The 20,152-nt window shown below is 33.5% G+C and overlaps 3 protein-coding genes across 4 annotated transcripts; 1 reads left to right on the forward strand and 2 right to left on the reverse strand.

Annotated features, from left to right (window-relative positions):
• Positions 1-7,998: 7,998 nt before the first annotated feature.
• On the reverse strand, positions 7,999-8,854 carry LOC146883605 (uncharacterized). Its single transcript, XM_085666643.1, has 4 exons — positions 8,720-8,854; positions 8,545-8,646; positions 8,400-8,456; positions 7,999-8,310 (listed from the first exon to the last, which is right to left on the reverse strand). Exons 1-4 carry the CDS (start codon positions 8,852-8,854, stop codon positions 7,999-8,001), a joined length of 606 nt encoding a protein of 201 aa, XP_085522769.1.
• On the reverse strand, positions 8,852-11,879 carry LOC114195926 (uncharacterized). 2 transcript variants are annotated; one of them, XM_085666062.1, is made up of 11 exons: positions 11,710-11,879; positions 11,007-11,633; positions 10,806-10,931; positions 10,227-10,624; positions 10,059-10,143; positions 9,888-9,977; positions 9,691-9,813; positions 9,484-9,612; positions 9,294-9,397; positions 9,113-9,203; positions 8,852-9,019 (listed from the first exon to the last, which is right to left on the reverse strand). In XM_085666062.1, the coding sequence occupies exons 1-11, from the start codon at positions 11,791-11,793 to the stop codon at positions 8,909-8,911; spliced, it is 1,968 nt and encodes a 655-aa protein (XP_085522188.1). In that variant the 5' UTR covers positions 11,794-11,879; the 3' UTR covers positions 8,852-8,908. The 2 variants fall into 2 exon arrangements, 1 of the variants encoding a protein (XP_085522188.1); XR_003606600.2 differs by lacking the exon at positions 8,852-9,019 and having other exon boundaries at positions 9,118-9,203; positions 9,484-9,533.
• A 3,983-nt stretch (positions 11,880-15,862) lies between these two features.
• Positions 15,863-20,152, forward strand: LOC114164097 (zinc finger CCCH domain-containing protein 67-like). Its single transcript, XM_028048612.2, has 6 exons — positions 15,863-16,594; positions 16,916-16,981; positions 18,402-18,524; positions 18,649-18,921; positions 19,131-19,400; positions 19,786-20,152. Exons 1-6 carry the CDS (start codon positions 16,049-16,051, stop codon positions 19,960-19,962), a joined length of 1,455 nt encoding a protein of 484 aa, XP_027904413.1. The 5' UTR covers positions 15,863-16,048; the 3' UTR covers positions 19,963-20,152.

The raw sequence follows: 20,152 nt of genomic DNA on the forward strand, positions 1-20,152 counted from the left end.
AAAATTATGTGGTTTTTTAAAATATTTATTTTCCCCAAAAATAATAATAAATGAATTTACAAAAGAAACAAAAATATTTTTTTTTTGTTTTTTGGGCCTGACGAGGATTAATCTTCACTCCTACGTATCTCCATGTGAATGGAGAATTACGATTACGTAGTTCTTTATGAAAACTATTTGGAAAAATATTTGAAAAATGATTTAATTTTTTTAATAATTTTGAAAACCTTTTTATTTAAATTTTTAGTGTTATTTTAATATTGATGTCACGCACCGGACAAACACTGAAAATAAATTCTTTATTTTTAATCTTTGATTTTTTTTATCTTTTTTATCTTTTATAATTTTCATATTTTTTTTAAAGTTATTTAAAAGTGGATGTGAATGTCACTGCAACGTGAGCAACCAGATAGATATTAAAGAGTAAACAAAGAAAACTATTTTTTATTCTTAGATTGATATATATTTTTTAGAGAAAGAAAAGGAATGAAAGTCTAAAATGGGTATCATGCAACACGAGTAGTAGAACAGACACCAAAGAAATGGGAAAATAATATTTTTTAATGATTTAAAAAAATAATAAAAAAAAAAAGCAAACTAGTAGTGGTGTACCTTCAAAAATGTTCAATATCTCCTCACCTTTTCTCTTTTTTTTTTTTATTTTTTGCCTCCTTTTCTAAAATTTTTGTGTTTTTTTTCGAGATAAAAATGAGATGGGTTTGTGTGAGTGGTAATGAGAGAGAAAGAGAGAGTGTAGAGAAAGTTTTCTTCTCTTTTTTTTTCTACCTCCTTCAATATATTTTTTGTGAAAGAGAGATAAAAAAGGTGTGTGTGGGAGTGGCGATGGGAAAGAATTAGAGAAGTGTAGAGAATATCTTTTTTTGGTCATGACAAAGTGCGTATTTATATTCACACCTTGCAATACCAATACAATCTCAACCTTAATTTTAATAAACAATATAACGAAGAAATTGGTCATGATAGCAGCACATTATGAAGATCAAATCATAGCAAATTAGAGCACAAAATCAATCAAGATCAGGAATATATATCCCAACGGTTAACAAATCAGAGCACAAAAATCAATCCCAGATAGTAATATTGATTCTAATTATATGAAGAGATATTGTTTTTAATTATTAGAATCATATCACTAATCTCTCTATCAGAACAAAGGTAGAAGATATGTTGAGTTGTTGGGCTCATGAAGAGGAGTGTAATAATAAATTAGGCTATTTTTTTTTTTTCTTTTTTTTCATCTCTTTTTTCCTTATTTTTGTTCTAAAATTAAAGTTTGAAAATCTTTGAAGAAAATTTTGTTTCACATTTTTTTTATTTTCCATTAACTAAATTTTCTTTTTTAAATAAATTTATTCACGTGAATGAATTGGGGTGTTAACACACCCCATAAACTAACCCTAAGTCCAACTAATTTGGAGCAGCCTTTAAACATTGCAGTAGAATTAGACGACCTTACAACCCTCATCACATACATACCGTGATTACATGATCAAATCAAATAAAAGTTTAAGCTTTAATTGTCATTTTCTATTGTTTTTTATCTTACAGGTGTATTAAAACACAAGCAAATTCTTGCACTATAAAGTTATGATATTATATTATTTTATATATTTTAAAATTATTTAATTATTATGATTTTAAAACACAATATTATATTAGTTACGGTAATTACAATGGTTTTCATGATCCGAAAATTCAATTTGATAACTCAAACTATAATTATAATATTGAAATTACGAAAAATATGAAGTTATACAATTTTCCATTTTTAATTCATTAAAAATACACTAATTCAATGATAATTTAAATTATTTTTCATAACGAGAAATGTTTATTCCTATGTCAATTATTTAAGGCATGATACAACTATAAAAGTAACACTAATTATAGAATGTTTAATATTATGGTTTAATTGACATTTGAATTACTTTGCATATAAATTTTCAATTTAAAATAGAAATACAATATGAAATTTAAGAAGGAACAATAAAAAATCCATTTGATTTTTATAATTTGAAAAATAAATAATGTATTCAATCAAGTGAAAGAAATATTAATAATTAATGCTAAGAAAATAAGTTATTATGATAAATTGGTATCATTGTCTTTCTGAGCATGCATCTGACATGCACAAGAGCTCACAATGCTTTTATCTAATACTTTTATCTAATACTTATATGCTTTTATCTAATAATTATCTTACAATATTATTAAATAGCTTCAAAAAATTATATTTCATATACAAGAGCTTATAATATTCTTATTTTGTTTTCTAATTACCTCTTTATATATTTTATTTGATATGTGAAATATGTTCAAAATCATGCGTATCATAATTTTTAGGTTTAATTATTTCATTATTCATTGTTTTTTAAGAGATATCAAGTTGGTTCTTTAGTTTTGTTTTTCTCAATCTGCTAATAACTTTTTTTAATATGAATTAATTTGGTTTTAAATATTTTAAAAGTGATTTAATTTAGTTATTACTGTGAGTTTTTCACATGTAATGTTAAAATTCGTGACACGTATTAATTTGTGATTTTTTTGAATTTTCTTCTACAAGTGTCACCTCAGAGTTGTACCACGTGGACATAATCAGTGTGACATGATAATAAAGTGTGAAGTGATAATGACATGTGGATAGAGTCTCACTTTGGTTCTTATATTTGTTTTTTAGATTTATTTTAGTCCAATTTTTTGTAAAAATAGAATAATATTGTCACTCTTTAAATTAAAATAATTTTTTTTATAAATCTTATGTTGATGTATTTACTAAAATTGACATTTTAATTAAATATTTCTGAAAATATATTTAAATTAACTTTAAAATCTATACGAAATTTTTAGAACAAGTTGCATGGATGAATTGATAATGGAGTTAATACTTGGATCTTAAGAAATTATACTATTCAACTTCTTAATTTTAATTTGTTCATTTATTTTCTGGTTACATGATTTGTATTCTGTTTCACATTAGATTTAATAATCATATTCAAACTCTAACTAACATGAATAAAATTATATAGATTTTAAAGTTATTTTAAAAATATTTTCAGAAATATTCAGTAAAAATGTTAATTTAGTAAGAATATCAGTATAAGATTTATACAAAACATAAATTGAGTCTCAATCTAAAAAGGGATAATACTTTATTTCTACAAAAATTGGGATGGAATTGAATATAAAAAACAAATGTAGGACCAAATTGAAACTTTGCCCATGTGACATTATCAAATTACAATGTTATTGCCACGTGACACAACTTGTGAAATCATGTGTAAAAAAATAAAATTAAAAAAATTAAAAACATAATCAAAAACGTTTTTAAGAAAACCATGTATTGACACGTGACATTGACTTTAATTCCATTTGTGAAAAAACTAACGAAAATTACCACATTAAATTATTTTAAAAAAAATTAAGATTGAATTCAATCAAATTAAAAAAAGGAAAATGATATGCTGACCCCTTATTTTGACTCCATAAGTGACTCCATGACGTGGCATGCACAGGTGGAAATAATTTTTTAAATTAAAATTAATTTTTGTGAACCATTTTACTCCAGACGTGGCTTGCAGCGGATAGTGGGGTTGGGCGGGTCATAATCGGGTCAGAAGGCGTTTTGGATAGTGGGTTAGGGCGCGTCTTAATTGAAAGGGTAGGAAATTAGGGTTTCGTGTGGAGAGTGGGAGCAAAAACGAGATTTCAGGAGAAGAAAGAAAGAAAGGGAAAACCCGTTCGAAAGGAGAAAGGAAGAAAGGAGAAAGGAAGAAAGGAGAAAGGAGAAAGGATAAAGGAAGAAAGGAGAAGACGAAGAGAGAAGACGAAGAGAGAAGACGAAGAGAGAAGACGAAGGGAGAAGACGTTCCTTCCAGATTTAGGGTTTTTTTTCGTCTCCATTGTTGGATTCTTGTTCGTGAAAAACGAGAAAAGGGAAAAGAAAGAAAGAAAGGGAAAACCCAGTCGAAAGGAGAAAGGAAGAAAGGAGAATACGTGTGTTGTAGTGAGTCGAAAAAGACGAAGGGAGAAGACGAAGAGAGAAGACGAAGGGAGAAGACGAAGGGAGAAGACGTTCGTAGGTATGTTAGGGTTTTTCTTCGTCTCCATTGTTGGATTCAGCTTCGTAGTTCGTAGGTATGTTTTTTTTTATCTGGGTTTCTCCACTACGACAACAGGTTTGTGGTATTTTTTTTCCAAAGTCGTGGTTATGGGTTTTTTGGTTAAGGAACTGAGATTTTTTTTTTGGTTTTCGCCAGCATAGTCAAGTGAGTTATTGTTTAAAGACAAATTTAACATCTATCTTGTACAGGTGAATGACCACAACACTGTAATCCTCGACGAAGCTTGCGAAGTTAGGGTTTGTGGTGCTTTCAGTTGTTCGATTCAGGCAGTGGTTGGTATGTTTGTGTTATTTTTCCTTTTCTGTGATTTTGGTGCTTTGATAGATGCATGAATACTAGTTTTGTAACTAGGTTGATGAAATTTGTCTTATTTTATTGTGATGACATGTTTGCTGACAAGTGATGACCTGTGATGCATTTTGTGCAATAATGTGTTAATTAATGTTTTTTAAATTCGTAGCAGTCAATAGTTGTGGTTTCAAACCCAAGTGGAATAAAGCTGTAGGATTTATTCATGATGACCTGTGTGCATCCAAGTGATGAGTTGTGTTGCATTTTTTGCAATCATGTGTGTTGACGCAATGTTCTTAACTTGCATACTATTTTATTGGTTGATTATGTTTGGATAATGTGAGTTAATTTGTAAATATTCCTTAGATGTGTGGTTTCATTGGCAACTGGAGTACACTTGTTTGATGTATGACTGATGACCTGTCTGCTCATAAGTGATGACCTGTGTTATATTTTTTGGAACCATGTGGTATGAATCAATTTTTTCATGTTTCATTTGATAGCACTGATTATGGGGTGTTTAAATCATGGGTAATATGCAGGTGATTTTGTATGGGTAATATGCATTCATACGTAGTTATCTGTTTGATGTGGTTTCAAACCCAAGTGGAATAAAGCTGTAGGATTTATTCATGATGACCTGTGTGCATCCAAGTGATGAGTTGTGTTGCATTTTTTGCAATCATGTGTGTTGACTCAATGTTCTTAACTTGCATACTATTTTATTGGTTGATTATGTTTGGATAATGTGAGTTAATTTGTAAATATTCCTTAGATGTGTGGTTTCATTGGCAACTGTAGTACACTTGTTTGATGTATGACTGATGACCTGTCTGCTCATAAGTGATGACCTGTGTTATATTTTTTGGAACCATGTGGTATGAATCAATTTTTTCATGTTTCATTTGATAGCACTGAATAGTTGATTATGGGGTGATTAAATCATGTATAGTGTGATTTAATTTTAAATTATATGTTTGATGAAATTATGTATTCAGGTCATAAATATGGCTTCATTCCGTGAGGGAAGTGAATTCAATGTGGACCGCAAGGTATGATAAATTTTGTACTTCAATTTATTTGCAAATTTGTCATGTAAAAAATGACATAACAATTTTTTTTTATTCCAGATCTATTTTAGGCATTCATGTCGGACCAAATTGATTTGTAGTTTGAATAACAAGTTAACAGATGAGCAAAAATCATTTATCCGAGGAACACCATTTGGATGGATGGTTGAGTTGACAGAGTCTGTTAAAATATCTAGGAATCTTTTGACTCCGTTAATCAGTAGGTGGGTTGAAAGGTTGGGAGGGTTTGACATGAGTGCACAAGTTGTTGGATTTACCTATTTAGATGTATGTCTTGGTCTAGGTTTGAGGGTGGTGGGTGAGAACATTGATTTAAACCAGGAAGGGTTAAATAGTGATTCAAGGAATTTATTTGGAGCTTCCCAAGTTGTTGATATCGACATGGTATATGATTACATCTTCAAACATATTAAAGTGCTTTGTTTAGAGGATTTTGGTAAGCTTTATGTTTTGTTAGCAATTTCTGAGTTTTTGTTGCCCAATCATAGTGGAACAGTTTTTTCTATTTTGTTTAACATTGTTGATGACCTGGGTAGTATTGGGAAATTTAATTGGGGTCGAGTGGTGTATGAGTTTTTGGTTGGCAGTATATGTGAAGCTAAATTGTTCTTGAAGGAGAAACAAAGTACCAAACACTTCCACGTAGCTGGATGTGTTTATTTGTTACAGGTACTGTATGTTAAATTAAATTAGAAGTTGTTTCATCCGTTTAAAATATTTGGTTGAGTTATGTCTGATTTTGATTACAATTGTGGCAGTTATGGTCTTTTGACCATTTTTTGATACCGAATTTAAAGGATTGTCAGCGCACGACAAAGTTTCCCAGAATCTTGCATTGGATGGAAATGAAAGCAGGGGACAATGTAATTAAAAGGAGTTTGACAAATAACACTGTAGGTTGGGTATTTTGTTTGATTTTTTTCCTAAATCTGTCATCTATATTGATTGAAGTTTGTTGTGAATTGTTTCAGGTTGTTGCAGATGTTGCTGCCTCTGCAGAAGAGCTGACCAATCCCTTCGTTAAAGAAGGGTTTGAGGTATACGGACGTCAAAGTAAGGGTACTAAAATAATTGACTTAATTAAAGTTGTCGAACAACAAGAAAGTGTGCTAGGGGAATTGCAAAAAGAACTTGAGGACTTAAATGCAATGATGATTGAGAGGACGAAGCAGCGCCAACACCAGCAGGGCAAAATGAATTTTTCTGACTTTGGTGAGGCAAGTGCTGGTCATTCGCAAACACCTAATTCGAACCACCCCACTGGCTGCATTGAATTTGGCAATTCTGGTGACAGGGGTCATGTGGAAGAAGTTAATTATCCAAATCAAGAAACACAAGAATCTGAAGAAAGCAACATGTATGTCCGACGAAGGGAGGGTCCTCGGTTGCGTGTTAAGAGTATAGCAATAAGAACTCCTTTTGCAGCATTTAGTAGGAGGAAGCGCAATAAGTAGTTCATTTATAGATTTGATGTAATTTGGATTTCTATTGATAAATTTGGTTTTTTTTATGTTTAGACATTGTTGTCGTGATTGATTACAATTTCCTTGTTTGGCTCACTCATTGATTTATGGAATTGTGAGTGGTTTATGTTAACTGATAGTTGGATGTTGATCATCTTAATTTTGACTGTGATGAACAGCGAATACATATGTTGTCCAAAATTTAGTAATGTTGGTTACCACACAGATGAGAAGTGATTAATTATGTGCAAGATTTTGTTCACAGGTCAACACTTAATATATGATTGATCCACATTTAAAATGTTAGAGTGATTAAGTCCAATTTTTTGAAGCAGGTCACTACTTAATTGTTCTTGAGTCATCATATAATTTGAATACAGATAACAAAAATATCATGTTGGAGTTGTGGATGAATTATGCCACACGTATTGTTGTTGTTTAATACCTTTCATAAACGCAATATAAGTGTTAAATTTCATTAAGTATGGAGTACTTATTATCAATTATCACACGCCTACTTTGGTAAAGTTAAGTTTCGTAGAATTTATGTTATCAGAGACCACGAATTTGGAAGGTGTGCAAAATGTTTATTGTAGGTCAGCACTTAATACTTCATTGTTAACCAATTAATATTGTCAGTGTTAGGCATGTATGTTATATTCCAGTTGTAGCACAATTTTCCCACAGATTCACCATGGGCAGTAGCCTACATTAAATTTTACTCTATTTGTGTGATTGATTGTAAGTGAGTTTCATACTATAACCTTTTTCATATATCAGAAATTATGAAGGTGTGCAAAATCTTTGTCGGTGGTCAACACTTATTTGTACATAGATGATCATATACTAAGTTAAACTGACAGTGAAATGGATATCACAGTGATAAAATAAGTTTAATATCATAGTTGTAGTTGATCATTCCAACAGTGCCATGAAAATTAAAATCAACATCAAAAACACTCAAGTTAAAAATAAATAACCTAAAAATTGAAGACATTAAAGACTCATGACTTAGGTGAGTGATATATTATCCAGAACAGAAGATTGAACTTTGGAAATCTCCCCAACCTCAACACATGGAATATTTGTGGATGGAGGAACCATCATCCGCAGTATGTCCTCCACATTAGTTGTGTTAGTAGGCTCCACGTTGGGATGCAAATTGGGTCCGAAATTTGTGTTGACATTTGCGTTTGGACTGGAATTTTTACTAGGCTGGGCATCAGTTTCCACATTTTGTTTCACAACATAGTTAAGTCGCACCACAGGCATAGAAGTTTGAACTTCTTCTTCAGTGGGATGAGTGATGTCATACTTGAAAACCTACAAATGTTATAAATGGTAATATTGTGTGACTTAAAGACACAATATGAATTAAAAAAAACATATTTGTGTGAAGATTAGTTATTTACCTTGACAATGTTCCTAAGTGTGATGTTGAGGTACCCAAAAGGTCTAAATATAGCAACCTATTGAATCAAAATTCATAAAGTTTAATGAGTAATTGTACAAGAAGAGGAAAAGTAATCAAGAGACATTATTTCATAGTTCACTAACTTCTTTCAACAGTAATACAGAGCCAACACCAATGTCACTACCAAACTCACGATTTGATAGAACTTTGTTGTGTAGGCTTGCCTTGGCTGTATCAGTAGGGTCCTGACAGAGTCATTTTACACGTGAGTAATAACTAAATAATGGAGTGCAAGTAAATCACTAAATCAAAAATCACCTTAATAGTGATGAGCATGTCCCCCAGGCCGTTCGGTTTGCACTCTTTGACAACACAAGCAACAAAACGCATTCGATTCATTGATTTCCTGTTTGATAGTGGAGTTATATTTTTAATATCCCCGTCGTCAGCCATATCAAAAAAGACCTTAAAGTTACACTATTGATCAACACTAAAATATTAACATTTCTACTTCTTTAAAGATGGTTTAAATATTTCAAGTACAGCCTCCCTATGCTTATTTTCTGGGTGAAGAATCCAGTCACAAATGTACTGCTGCCTGAATTGTTGTAGATCCTCCTGCCACCAAAGAACAACTACTTAATTACATATTCATATCAAAATAACTTTATGCAAGTTAAATGTAAACAGTTCCAAGGATATTATACTCACATCAGTGTAAGCTGGCATGCTTTTCCCATCAAATCTTTTTATGCCATCCCATATCTCAAGATACTTCAACACCATAATACCACAATCATGCCTGGAAGTGGTTAACAAAACAATTATTGAAAACTTCCTAATTACGTAACCAAGTTGTATGAATAGGCTACTCAATTAAAGTTGTGCTTACAAATTAGGCTGTTTAGGAACGTCTTCAATATGGACTTCAAATGTTGGCTTCAATTTATTTTTGTCATTTAAGAATAGCCAAAAGAGATTTTCCACATTTTGTACCTATAACAGATATTAATCGAACATAAATAATGTGAACACAATGAACATCAGTAATTGAAATTTTATAATGTCACACATGGACCTACCACGTGAGTATCAATCTGTTTTCGCCTTCGACATTTGTGTGCAAGTGAATCTAAGACAAAGAACTCTTTCGTTTTACAATTAAAAGCATAACACCACCAATGTTCAGCATAAATGACTGGGGCAAACAACTAAATACAAGTAACATTAACAAACACATTTCATTTTGTAACAAAATATAAGAGCATTTAACAATTAAAGATACTCACAAAATCTGTTGTTAATATATCCTGCACTGAAACCAAATCACGTGTCAGGTAATGCCTGTAGTCATCTAGACACCACTCACGTCTATTCACCTTTCTTTTGTTACAATCAAGGATAACTGCATTCTGAATCACAACAAAAGTCAATACTTATACACTAATTTAAGCATAAATAGTAAAGGAACAAAAAAAAAACTTACTGTATAGAAAGGATTGAATATAACCCTACTAATCTTCCCGGTCAGCATTTTCTGTTTATACATGAACTCGTAGGCTGCAAACATTATAGACTGAACACAAAAAAATAATTATATCAGTACATGGTTGTAGTAACAATAGAAATAGTCATAAACTTAAGTTTCATACTTTACCATGTTATCAATCCAACAACGTGGACGAAAACATTGACATTCATCGCTCCTCAATATCTCACCATTCAAATCAACATAAATAGTTCTGAAAAGTAAAAAGAAACAACTCAAAGTGTTAACTATTAGTGTGTGTTGACGTTGAATACATTATTAATAAAAATAGCATACCTGGGACAACCAACAGCAGTCACATCCTTATACAATTTAGCCTTATCTATAAATAGTGTATTACTTTGACCTTCAGTGTTAGGCTTAATAGCTTTGTCGTCTCCATTATGGTTGGCTTTTGGTTTGTCATTGAGGTCATCTTCCTCACACTGATGAGGTTGCGGACTCTCTTTCCGGTGTGAAGGACAAGCCTGGCCTTCATCAGACTTCCATTGCTCAGAAGGACATTTATCTTCTTCATTAACATCATTTCCTTTTCCTGCACAGGAGTCAGGTTCAGGAGCATCAAAAAATTCATCACGCATCTTCTTTATCTGTTCTTTCATGTCAAGAATCATCCGTTCATGTTTTTCAAATTTTTCTTCCAAATCCACTTGCTGTTTGGAATGAGAAACACCCTACATGCCATCATTATTCACATTATATTGCTCATCAATGTGAATGACATTTTGCACTATTGGGTTGTTCCTCTCCTCTGCAGTTAGGGCCCAACCAAACACAATCTACAAATAAAATAAATCTGTTTGGAACACATTTCGTAATAAAACCAAACATATACAAATACAACTCAAATAAAACCTTATTCTTTTCAAAAGCAGACTCAATATTAGGTGTCCTAATCTTCACGGAGGGCCACCGCAGAAATCTTGGGAATTTAACCTCCCCCTCTACATCTTCTAAGCCAAGACGATGAGCAGCCCAAACCTATAAAAATGTTAGACAAATCAATAAATTATAAAAATGCATAAGGAAAATAAAGGTTGCTAAAACATTAATTACCTGAACAACTACAACAGATCCGGCTAAGTTAAGGCTACGAGTATTTATCTTTTCTCGTACAACCTTACATCCACGATTGAGTGCAGAGATCAAAAAACTATGTACTGACTCTGCCCAATTATATTCGCTTAAGTTGTCAACGTTGTCTAACACTTTGAAAGGCATATTGGTCACTGTCCTAGATGTCCTAGGAAAATAAAATACAGTAAAACAAAGTAACAAATACAACCTACACACATTCTCTACATCATCATCACTAACCACTAGGTTCTTAATCTTCTTAATTATGTCTCGCAAGGTGATTGGTTTCTTCTCAAAAAGTGAACCTACTACCCCACTTACATCATCATCAAATTCAACACATTTACCAACCATACTAAGACCTAAGCATACACAAACATCATAAACCGATAACCCCACCAAATGCTGACCTACACGAATATATTCCCCTTGTGGAACCCATCTACGCAACACTTCCCTCAACAAAGGAAAATTTATTTCCAATGCGTTGTCCACCTCCAAACACCATCTAAATGGTGTTGCCTGAATCCGTTTACGGTGGGTGGCTTTTAGTACATTGTTTACTTCAACAATGTACTTGCTTTCGCACCTATGCACAATTCGCACCTATAGCACCATGAACAAAATATTATTTATTAGAAATAATAAAAAAAGTTAAATAACTTAAAGATTCTAATTATACCTGATCAACATTTTCCACCACCTTCTTCTTCTTTCCCTTATTGCCTGCTTCTGGAATACATTTGCGTTCACGTTTGCTAGACATCTTACTTAAAATTCCTAAATAAAACCAAATATAACTGAAAATTTATCACATGGACCAAAGTAAATAACATCATAAACAATTATTGACTGCCATAACAAAACAGATAAAAAATTCGACTAATACTGATTGCAAAAAATGTATCACAGGTCATCACTTGGGTGCACAAAAGTCATCACCAACAAATTAGAAGTCTTTAACCCCACTAATTACAAATCACATATTATTAACAAAATTTTGTCACCCCAAACACACGAATTAACTGCTATAGTATCACTTCAAAAAAATTGAGTAAAACCACATTTTTGTAACAAATGATGCACAGGTCATCATTTACTTGCACACAGGTCATCACACACAAAAATGCTGCTTATAAGAAAGTCAAATCAATGTTGAAGAGGGTCCAACGCAGCAAATGATCCAATGGGGCCTTTAAAGTTATCCTATCAATCTTCAAAAGACTATCAATCTTCAAAACACTATATTTCTTCATTCAGCTCAAAATCCTAGTTTCCCAAAGTATGCAATTATAGCCATTATTGGAAAATCAATTGTTGATATTGTGACAGAATATATTTACATGAATAACAATTATAAAGTTAAAACCAAAAATGTCTTTTTTTTTCTATAAATGGTTATAAGTTCACCTTCTCTCTCTGTATCATGCACTTTTTCCATTACAGAAGTCAAATCCTAAGAATTTACAAACTTAATATCTATTAATAAAACGTAATTAAAAAGGTAATATTGTAAATTTGAAAAGAAAATTTTAATTTGAATATGAATTTTGTAGAAAAGGTACTTAAAAGGATGATGAGTAATTACTTTTTTAATAAACATGAATCATTACTGATATATAATCTAAATGAAGAATATTTTACAAGTTATATATGACAATTTTCACACTTTGTTCAATAACCCATTACCGATGCAAAACTTCAGACGAAATCAATATATACACAAAGGACTATATATCTTATCTTATCTCATCAATGCTTTCAGACAACTACCTTCTAAATTGGTTTCCATCAAGTTTTTGTCCAGTTACCTCAAACAGGTTAATATATTTTATATGATGTTTGTTCTAAAATATAGATTTATGCAAACTTGTATCTAAACTGGTATCACAAAGCTGATTGAGGAATCATGTGAATTTCTTAATCTGATTCAAAACAGACCATCTAATCCCTACTTTTAATAAACGCCATGTTGTCAAATATCTTGCCACCCACACATGATTTAGACTGTTTTTTATGGCCAAGGAACTGAAGAAAGAAATTGAAGAAAATGAGCGAGATTGCATTACTTTAGCTTGTTAAATTAGAGGAAGTCCCGTTGCTGGATAATCATATACACAAATAAAGAACTCCAAAGGAGTGCAGATTGAACCTTAGCCCAAGTGCCATCTCACGTACTAGTCTTTTACTGCAGCAAATGAACTTTTTCGAAAACCAAGGGCTTTAAGTTTCGTAGTTTGTGTCCTTTTAGCTTCCTCCAGCTTGACAATTCCTAATTTGTATGTACGAATGCGCTCTTAGATCACTAAGAAAATTCAGGCTTTAATAATAGTGCTTCTATGGCAATCCTGATAGGGTCTGTTTTTCAAGTGTTAATAATAGGATATCATCCTCAATGCTTTATTACGTTTTAGAGTACTCTATGTTTTATTGATCTTGAAACTAACCATTAGTCTTTCTGCATGAAAAATCTTACTGCCAATGCCTAAATGGATACATTTAATGCTATCTCACAAAGGAAGAGGTGGGGTGGGGTTAAATTATGACCCTTTTAACGACATATAACATTCTTCTTTAATGCTACATTGACTTTTGAACTAGAAGACGTTCTCAACAATTCTCCTCTCTTTATCAACTAAGTCCAAATTGTCAGATTTATTCTGAACAAGGAAATGATCAAAGAAAAACAGAGGTGGTATACCTCTTCACTTGGAATGCTCCGGTGCATTTATAAGGTGCTTAAGGAGTGATAGGAAAAAACGCTTATTGGAAAAGTTATCTACCTTTTTCCCTGAAATTGTAGTGTATTAATTGGTGAGATATGTGTCTTCTCTGTTAAGCCCCTTAGTTTCTCATAGTTGGTGAGATTCGAACTTTCAATCTATATTACAGATACGCACTATCATGGTGGACAACATTGAAAAAATATTGGAGAGAGGTGACCGGATTGAGCTTCTTGTTTATAAGACAGCAACAATGCAAGATAGTGCATTTCACTTTAGGAAACAGTCGAAGCGCCTTCGAAGAGCTCTTTGGATGAAAAATTTTAAACTACTGAGAGTAAAATTTCTTTCATACGTTACACACAAGAAAATACATTTTGGAAAGTATACATTTTGTATCTGGGATTCAACAAATTCTTTGGATTTAAAGTCATGGGGCTGGGTTTTTTGACATAGGGAAACTTCTAAATTATGTGCTACACACAACACATATATTGATATTCGATAACAACCAAACATTCAAAAATCACACACACAGTTTGATCCCAGAGAAAACGAAAAAGTTCAAATCAAATAAAGAAGCCATATCAGACAGATATTCCAGATTCTAATACTCCTCATCTCTGTCACCATCTTCTCCATCGCCACATCCATCAAGTTATCATCTAAAAATTATATTCATGCACTTCAACAACCCCTAAGACAACAAATACAAATAAAATTGGCATACCTACAATCTGCTACAAAGCCGGTCCTTCGTAGAACTGCGGCCTTTCAAAACAGTGGTTGACTAATGGAGGATATGCTTCGTCAGAACTCCCTTTCACTCCAAAAACCGCTGTAGTTGACGGTGACAATACAACCTACAACTGCGACCACAAAAGGGGGTCAAATGAAAACTGATACCAGTGAGTACGGGGGAGAAAGGAAAGAATGTTGAAATCTAAGACCAAACAACCATTCGCCACCTACACTGAACACCTTGCCGGCGGGAACAAAAAAGGCGACTATGCGGAGAGAAGAGGATCTTCCACTAAGTGCGCCGGAGAAACACCAAAGAGAAACGGTTCAACTCCTCCACAGCAAACGCCCTCCCTGTCCGCAAACCCTAACCCTTTCAAGGTTTAGCTGCCACAGAGATTCCGCATACCCACACTGTGCTATCTTATGCTATCTTCCTTCGCTAGACGAACCACTCCAAAATCTGTTCGCGTTGCCGGTGACAACACAACCTACAACTGCCACGACAAAAGGGAAAGTCAGTACTCATACCAGTGAGCGCGGGGAGAACGAAAGAATGTTCAAAATTTTTACCAATAAACCCTTCGCCATCTACAATGCACACCCTGCCAGTGAGAAGACAGTTGTTGTGCGGCGACTGTGCGGAGACTGTTCGGAGACGGAGTGCGCGGGAGAAGGAGCAAATACAAACGTTCAACCCATTCTCTCAAAATTGCTTCTGACCCGAATATTCACGCCCAAGCCCACTCTCCAAAAACTGCTTCTGACCCGAAATCTCGTTTTTGCTCCCACTCTCCACACGAAACCCTAATTTCCTACCCTTTCAATTAAGACGCGCCCTAACCCACTATCCAAAACGCCTTCTGACCCGATTATGACCCGCCCAACCCCACTATCGGCTGCAAGCCACGTCTGGAGTAAAATGGTTCACAAAAATTAATTTTAATTTAAAAAATTATTTCCACCTGTGCATGCCACATCATGGAGTCACTTATGGAGTCAAAATAAGGGGTCAGCATATCATTTTCCTTAAAAAAATCATAAGACTAAATTGAGATAGAAAAAAAAAACTAGACAATCAAATTGTTTTGAAAAAAACAAAAGTAATGGAGTAATTATCCCTAATTTTTATTAATCGCCCATATAAAATCTTCTATATAACCATACATAAAATTTAAACTCATAAAAAGGGTATTAGTTTAATATTTTTATTTATAAAAATAAGAGAAAAACATGAAAATAGTGTTATGTATGAGTTGACATCTCAACGAAATGTGTCATGGCGGTTCTATGCACTGTATTGAAATACGTAGTAAGGTACATGCACCCATACATACAATAATACAAGACAGTGTCCTAAGTAACATTTACTAAACACACACCATTCCCATTTGTGAGAAAGTAACCCCCTTTTCGTTTCACACTTTGTTCATTCTTGGTCTTATGATTTTCCCACATAAATAAATTCTATTCCTTCTCTTACACTCTTCTTTGTGTTAGCTATCTATCATTTTCTCCATTATTAGGGTTTTTCATTTGAAATGTGGAGGTACATCAATGGAGCCCTCTGAATACGAATCAGTTGGTTCCCCCACCAAGGACCCGCTATTAGGTAAACCTTTGTCCCATGTTCGAACACTCGATCACGATCCTCAGCACTCAGATCTCAATCACGTTGCCCAGGATGATGGTGCACTTGGTGGGGAGCTTCAGGACAAGTTGGATTTGAAGGATGAGGGTGAGAGTGAGGATAAAGGTTCGAACTTGGAAGATGGGGGTGGGAAGCTAAGTGATGAAGGTGCTGCACCTGAAAGTGGTAAGGGAGAAGGGAGTGAGGAGGATGGTGGTGGTGGTGATGATGATGATGATTGCAATGGAGGGGACGAGGGGTGTGATTGGATTGAGAATGTGAATGAGAGTGAAAGTGATAAGGTGGGTGGAGATGTTGAGGGAGTAGAGAGCAGGGATGAGAGGAGCAGTGGGATAGCTCAACAGTACCCGTTGAGGCCAGAGGCTGAAGACTGTGCATATTATCTCAAAACTGGAAGTTGCAAATTTGGATTCAATTGCAAGTTCAATCATCCACTTAAGAGGAAAAACCAGGTCTGTCTCCTTGGTTTTCGCTCTCAATCGCACTATTACTAATTAAGTACTGGTATAGTAGCATGAAGCGTGAAATAGTTAAGTTAAGCATCGATAATTAATTATTAGTATGACTGCATTAGGTGCTAAGTAATTGAAGACAGCGAGTTTAAATGTATGCAATGAGTTGTGAAGGATTTTCTAGGCAAAAAAAAAAAAAAAAACTGAAAGTATTATAGTTAAAGGGTTATAACTAGTTCATATTTGTTGAGCATTTTATGATTGGCAATATCTTATACATGTTCACTTATTGAGTTTTAAATGTATTAACACCACATGAAGGCTAAGAAAGAGAATGCGGGAGAAAAAGAAGAACAGGCAGAAAGATCAGGGCAGACTGAATGCAAGGTAATTTCAGAATACTGTAACTTCTGTTCTTTTTTATTTTGTTTTTTTGGTTTTATACATGTATTTTGCATTAGAAGCATTGTTATCTGAGACATGATTTGAAGCTATGAGCAACTCTCTAGTATGTTTTTGTCAGTATCTGTGGATTAGCCCCTCCCACTAGATCCAAATCCCTTGTTGGTTTGCAAATGCTAGATTGTATTACCTGAATTTTGGACATAGGCATGTAGGTTCATGTTAAAATCTAGAAAATGTAGATATCATAATAATATATGCATGAGACAATAACAACAAAGATGGAAGAGATAGTCCTCTGTAAATAAATACAATCAAATAGGAATAAGCCTGAAATAGATTTGCCAAAAGGGTCCCAGCTACAGGACACTCTCTCTATCAAACCTCCCAATATTCTCTCATAAGTTGCCTACCTGTAACAGATTCCCGCACAATTCTACCCAAAGACTCTATACAGTTATTTGTTATTTCCCCTTCCATTCTGATTCTCAATATATTTCCCAATGCCTCTCTACTCAGACTTTGCTAGCTGTCACCCATCCTTTATGTAGTGCCCATTCTTTCCCATTCGATGTATATTTGTCTTATGTATACTTGGGCCAAGGGTGTATCACATGTATTTATTAAAATGTAGGTTCCGTCTGTGGAAGATTGTGTAAGGTTAACTTGAGGAGGTTTAACCATGTATTACGTTTAGGTTTTATCTGGTAATGTTATTGGTTTACAGTTTATGGCAAATAACTGTTTTTTTTATTGCAATGTCAAGTTTATGAAAATTAAAAAAGAAAGTAAATAGTTTTTTTATTTGTATTCCATACAATGCTTTTAGTTTTTGGGACTTTCATATTATTTTTTATTTAATCCCTTTGCCGTTAAGGGATATTTTACTAGATAATGTAAAAATCATATACTCGAGTTTGATTTGGCGAGTGATAGAACCATATAAGGAATAATATTCTCTGTTAGAATTCTGTGATCATTATTCAGAATTCAGTAGTTGTCAAATGACTGATAGTCGACTGATACCCTTTTTTGATACACTTTCTGATTAGGTATTGGTATGTCTTTCTATATGTCATGCATTTTCCATGAACAAAGATTCTGTCATGGTGGATCATGGCATATTAGTCATGGTGGATCATGGCATATATGTCATGCATTTTCCATGCTATACTACTATATGTTTGGCCATTATGAAGTTCTCTGTTTTGCTTTTCTTTTCAGCATTGTGAATCATGTTGGCGTAGCCTTGCTATGTTGAAAAATGTTGGATCCCTATAACAAATTTTGGATGAAACATGCTTGTATATGTATGTTTAATCTCTTTATTGTGTCGTGTTTTTAAAATGTCGTACTATTTATTACAGGTTCATAACAGAATTTTCTTTTCCTGATGTTGTGGCAGTATTATTTAAGATCTGGTGGGTGTAAGTTTGGGAAGGCTTGTAAGTTTAATCACACAAGGGGAAAGTCTTCATCAGCATCCCCATTTGCAGAGCTTAACTTCCTTGGCCTGCCTATTCGAGTGGTATAACCTTGATTCCTACATAGCATGTTATGCTGAAAATTAGTTTGTGTCCGCAATCTTTTGTTTCTGTTTAATGTGTGAAATACTTGTACCTGAAACTTGATGAAGTTGTTTTTCATGACAGGGAGAGAAAGAGTGTCACTATTACATGCGTACTGGCTCTTGTAAGTTTGGAGCAAACTGCAAGTTTAATCATCCTGATCCTACGGCTGGAGGAGGTGATTCTCCTTCTAGATATGGTAATGGAAGTTCTGTTTCATTACAAGGTGTATCACAGTCATCTATATCCTCATGGTCTTCTACTAGACCATTAAATGAATCCACTCCTTTTGTGCCAATGATACTTTCACCTAATCCAGGGGTTTCTCCTCAAAGTTCTGAATGGGATGGATATCAGGTAAATCAAAAGATTTCAATAACTATCTTGGTACGGACATTCTATTGTATTATTCTGCCAATTTTCTATCATACAAGATCTATTCAATTTAAAGCAAGAAATCTAATGTTCTTTTTATCATTTCACTTTCTGTGAGTTAAATATTCTGTATATTAACCCTTATAATTGATTGTTTTCCCTGCTATTTATTCAACTTGGGTTTTCTACAGGCACCTGTCTATCTACCTGAGAGGAATATGCATCTACCTTCAACATATGTCATGAACAACCCAGTTATGGAAACAAATGTTTATATGAATCATCAAAAACAGGTGCAGGTTGAAGAGTTTCCAGAAAGGCCTGGTGAACCTGAATGCAGCTATTTCTTAAAAACGGGGGATTGCAAATTTAAATCTAATTGTAAGTTTCACCATCCAAAGAATCGAATTGCAAGATTGCCTCCATGCAGCCTTAGTGACAAGGGTCTACCTTTGAGACCGGTAAGTTATTTTGTTCTATTGTCTTTTGCATTCATGGAGACTGTAAAATTTACAAGATTCCTGCAACATTTGTTCCACCGTTTTGGTTTAGTTTTTCTCTTTACACATTCAAGACAAATTATTTCATGAGAAATTTAAAACAAAAAAGACTGTTGGTTCTGAAAAAATGCTAGTTCACATCATGAAAAAACAGTTGGTTCTGAACAAGAAAATGTTGTGGTAATATAGGTTCTTATAAATGAAATTAAAACAGTTATGCCATTTAGTGATTATTTCTTTTCTGATTCGGAAAAGACAATATCTTGTATTCCTTGATTGTTCATGAGACAAAAGGTTAGGCTTGCTGGTTTACCTGATCTATGTTGAATGTGTTATGAAAATTCAGGACCAGAATGTTTGCACATATTACAGCCGTTATGGAATTTGCAAATTTGGACCAGCTTGTAAGTTCGATCACCCACCACCCTCAACTATGAGTGGACTTGATCAACAATCCTCACACACAGATTCTGCTAGTGTTGATGTGGCTGAAGATGGAGGTGTCAGTGTTGGGAATCAATAGTCTCTATAAACATTTTCTGGTTTTGAATATGCACATCAACTAAAAGTTGTAATTTTTATTCTAAAAAACATGATAAATTTATTTAATTTCTCTAGTTATGCCTAATGGGGCGAAAGCTTTGCACAATAGCAATATGTATGTTTAATAGAAGTTTTATTACAAGTAATATGTATATTATTATTTTTCTTGA

Source organism: Vigna unguiculata, chromosome 9 (genome assembly GCF_037176805.1).
Source record: "Vigna unguiculata cultivar grain cowpea cultivar isolate G323 ecotype 2 chromosome 9, ASM3717680v1, whole genome shotgun sequence".
NCBI classification, from domain to species: Eukaryota; Viridiplantae; Streptophyta; class Magnoliopsida; order Fabales; family Fabaceae; genus Vigna; species Vigna unguiculata.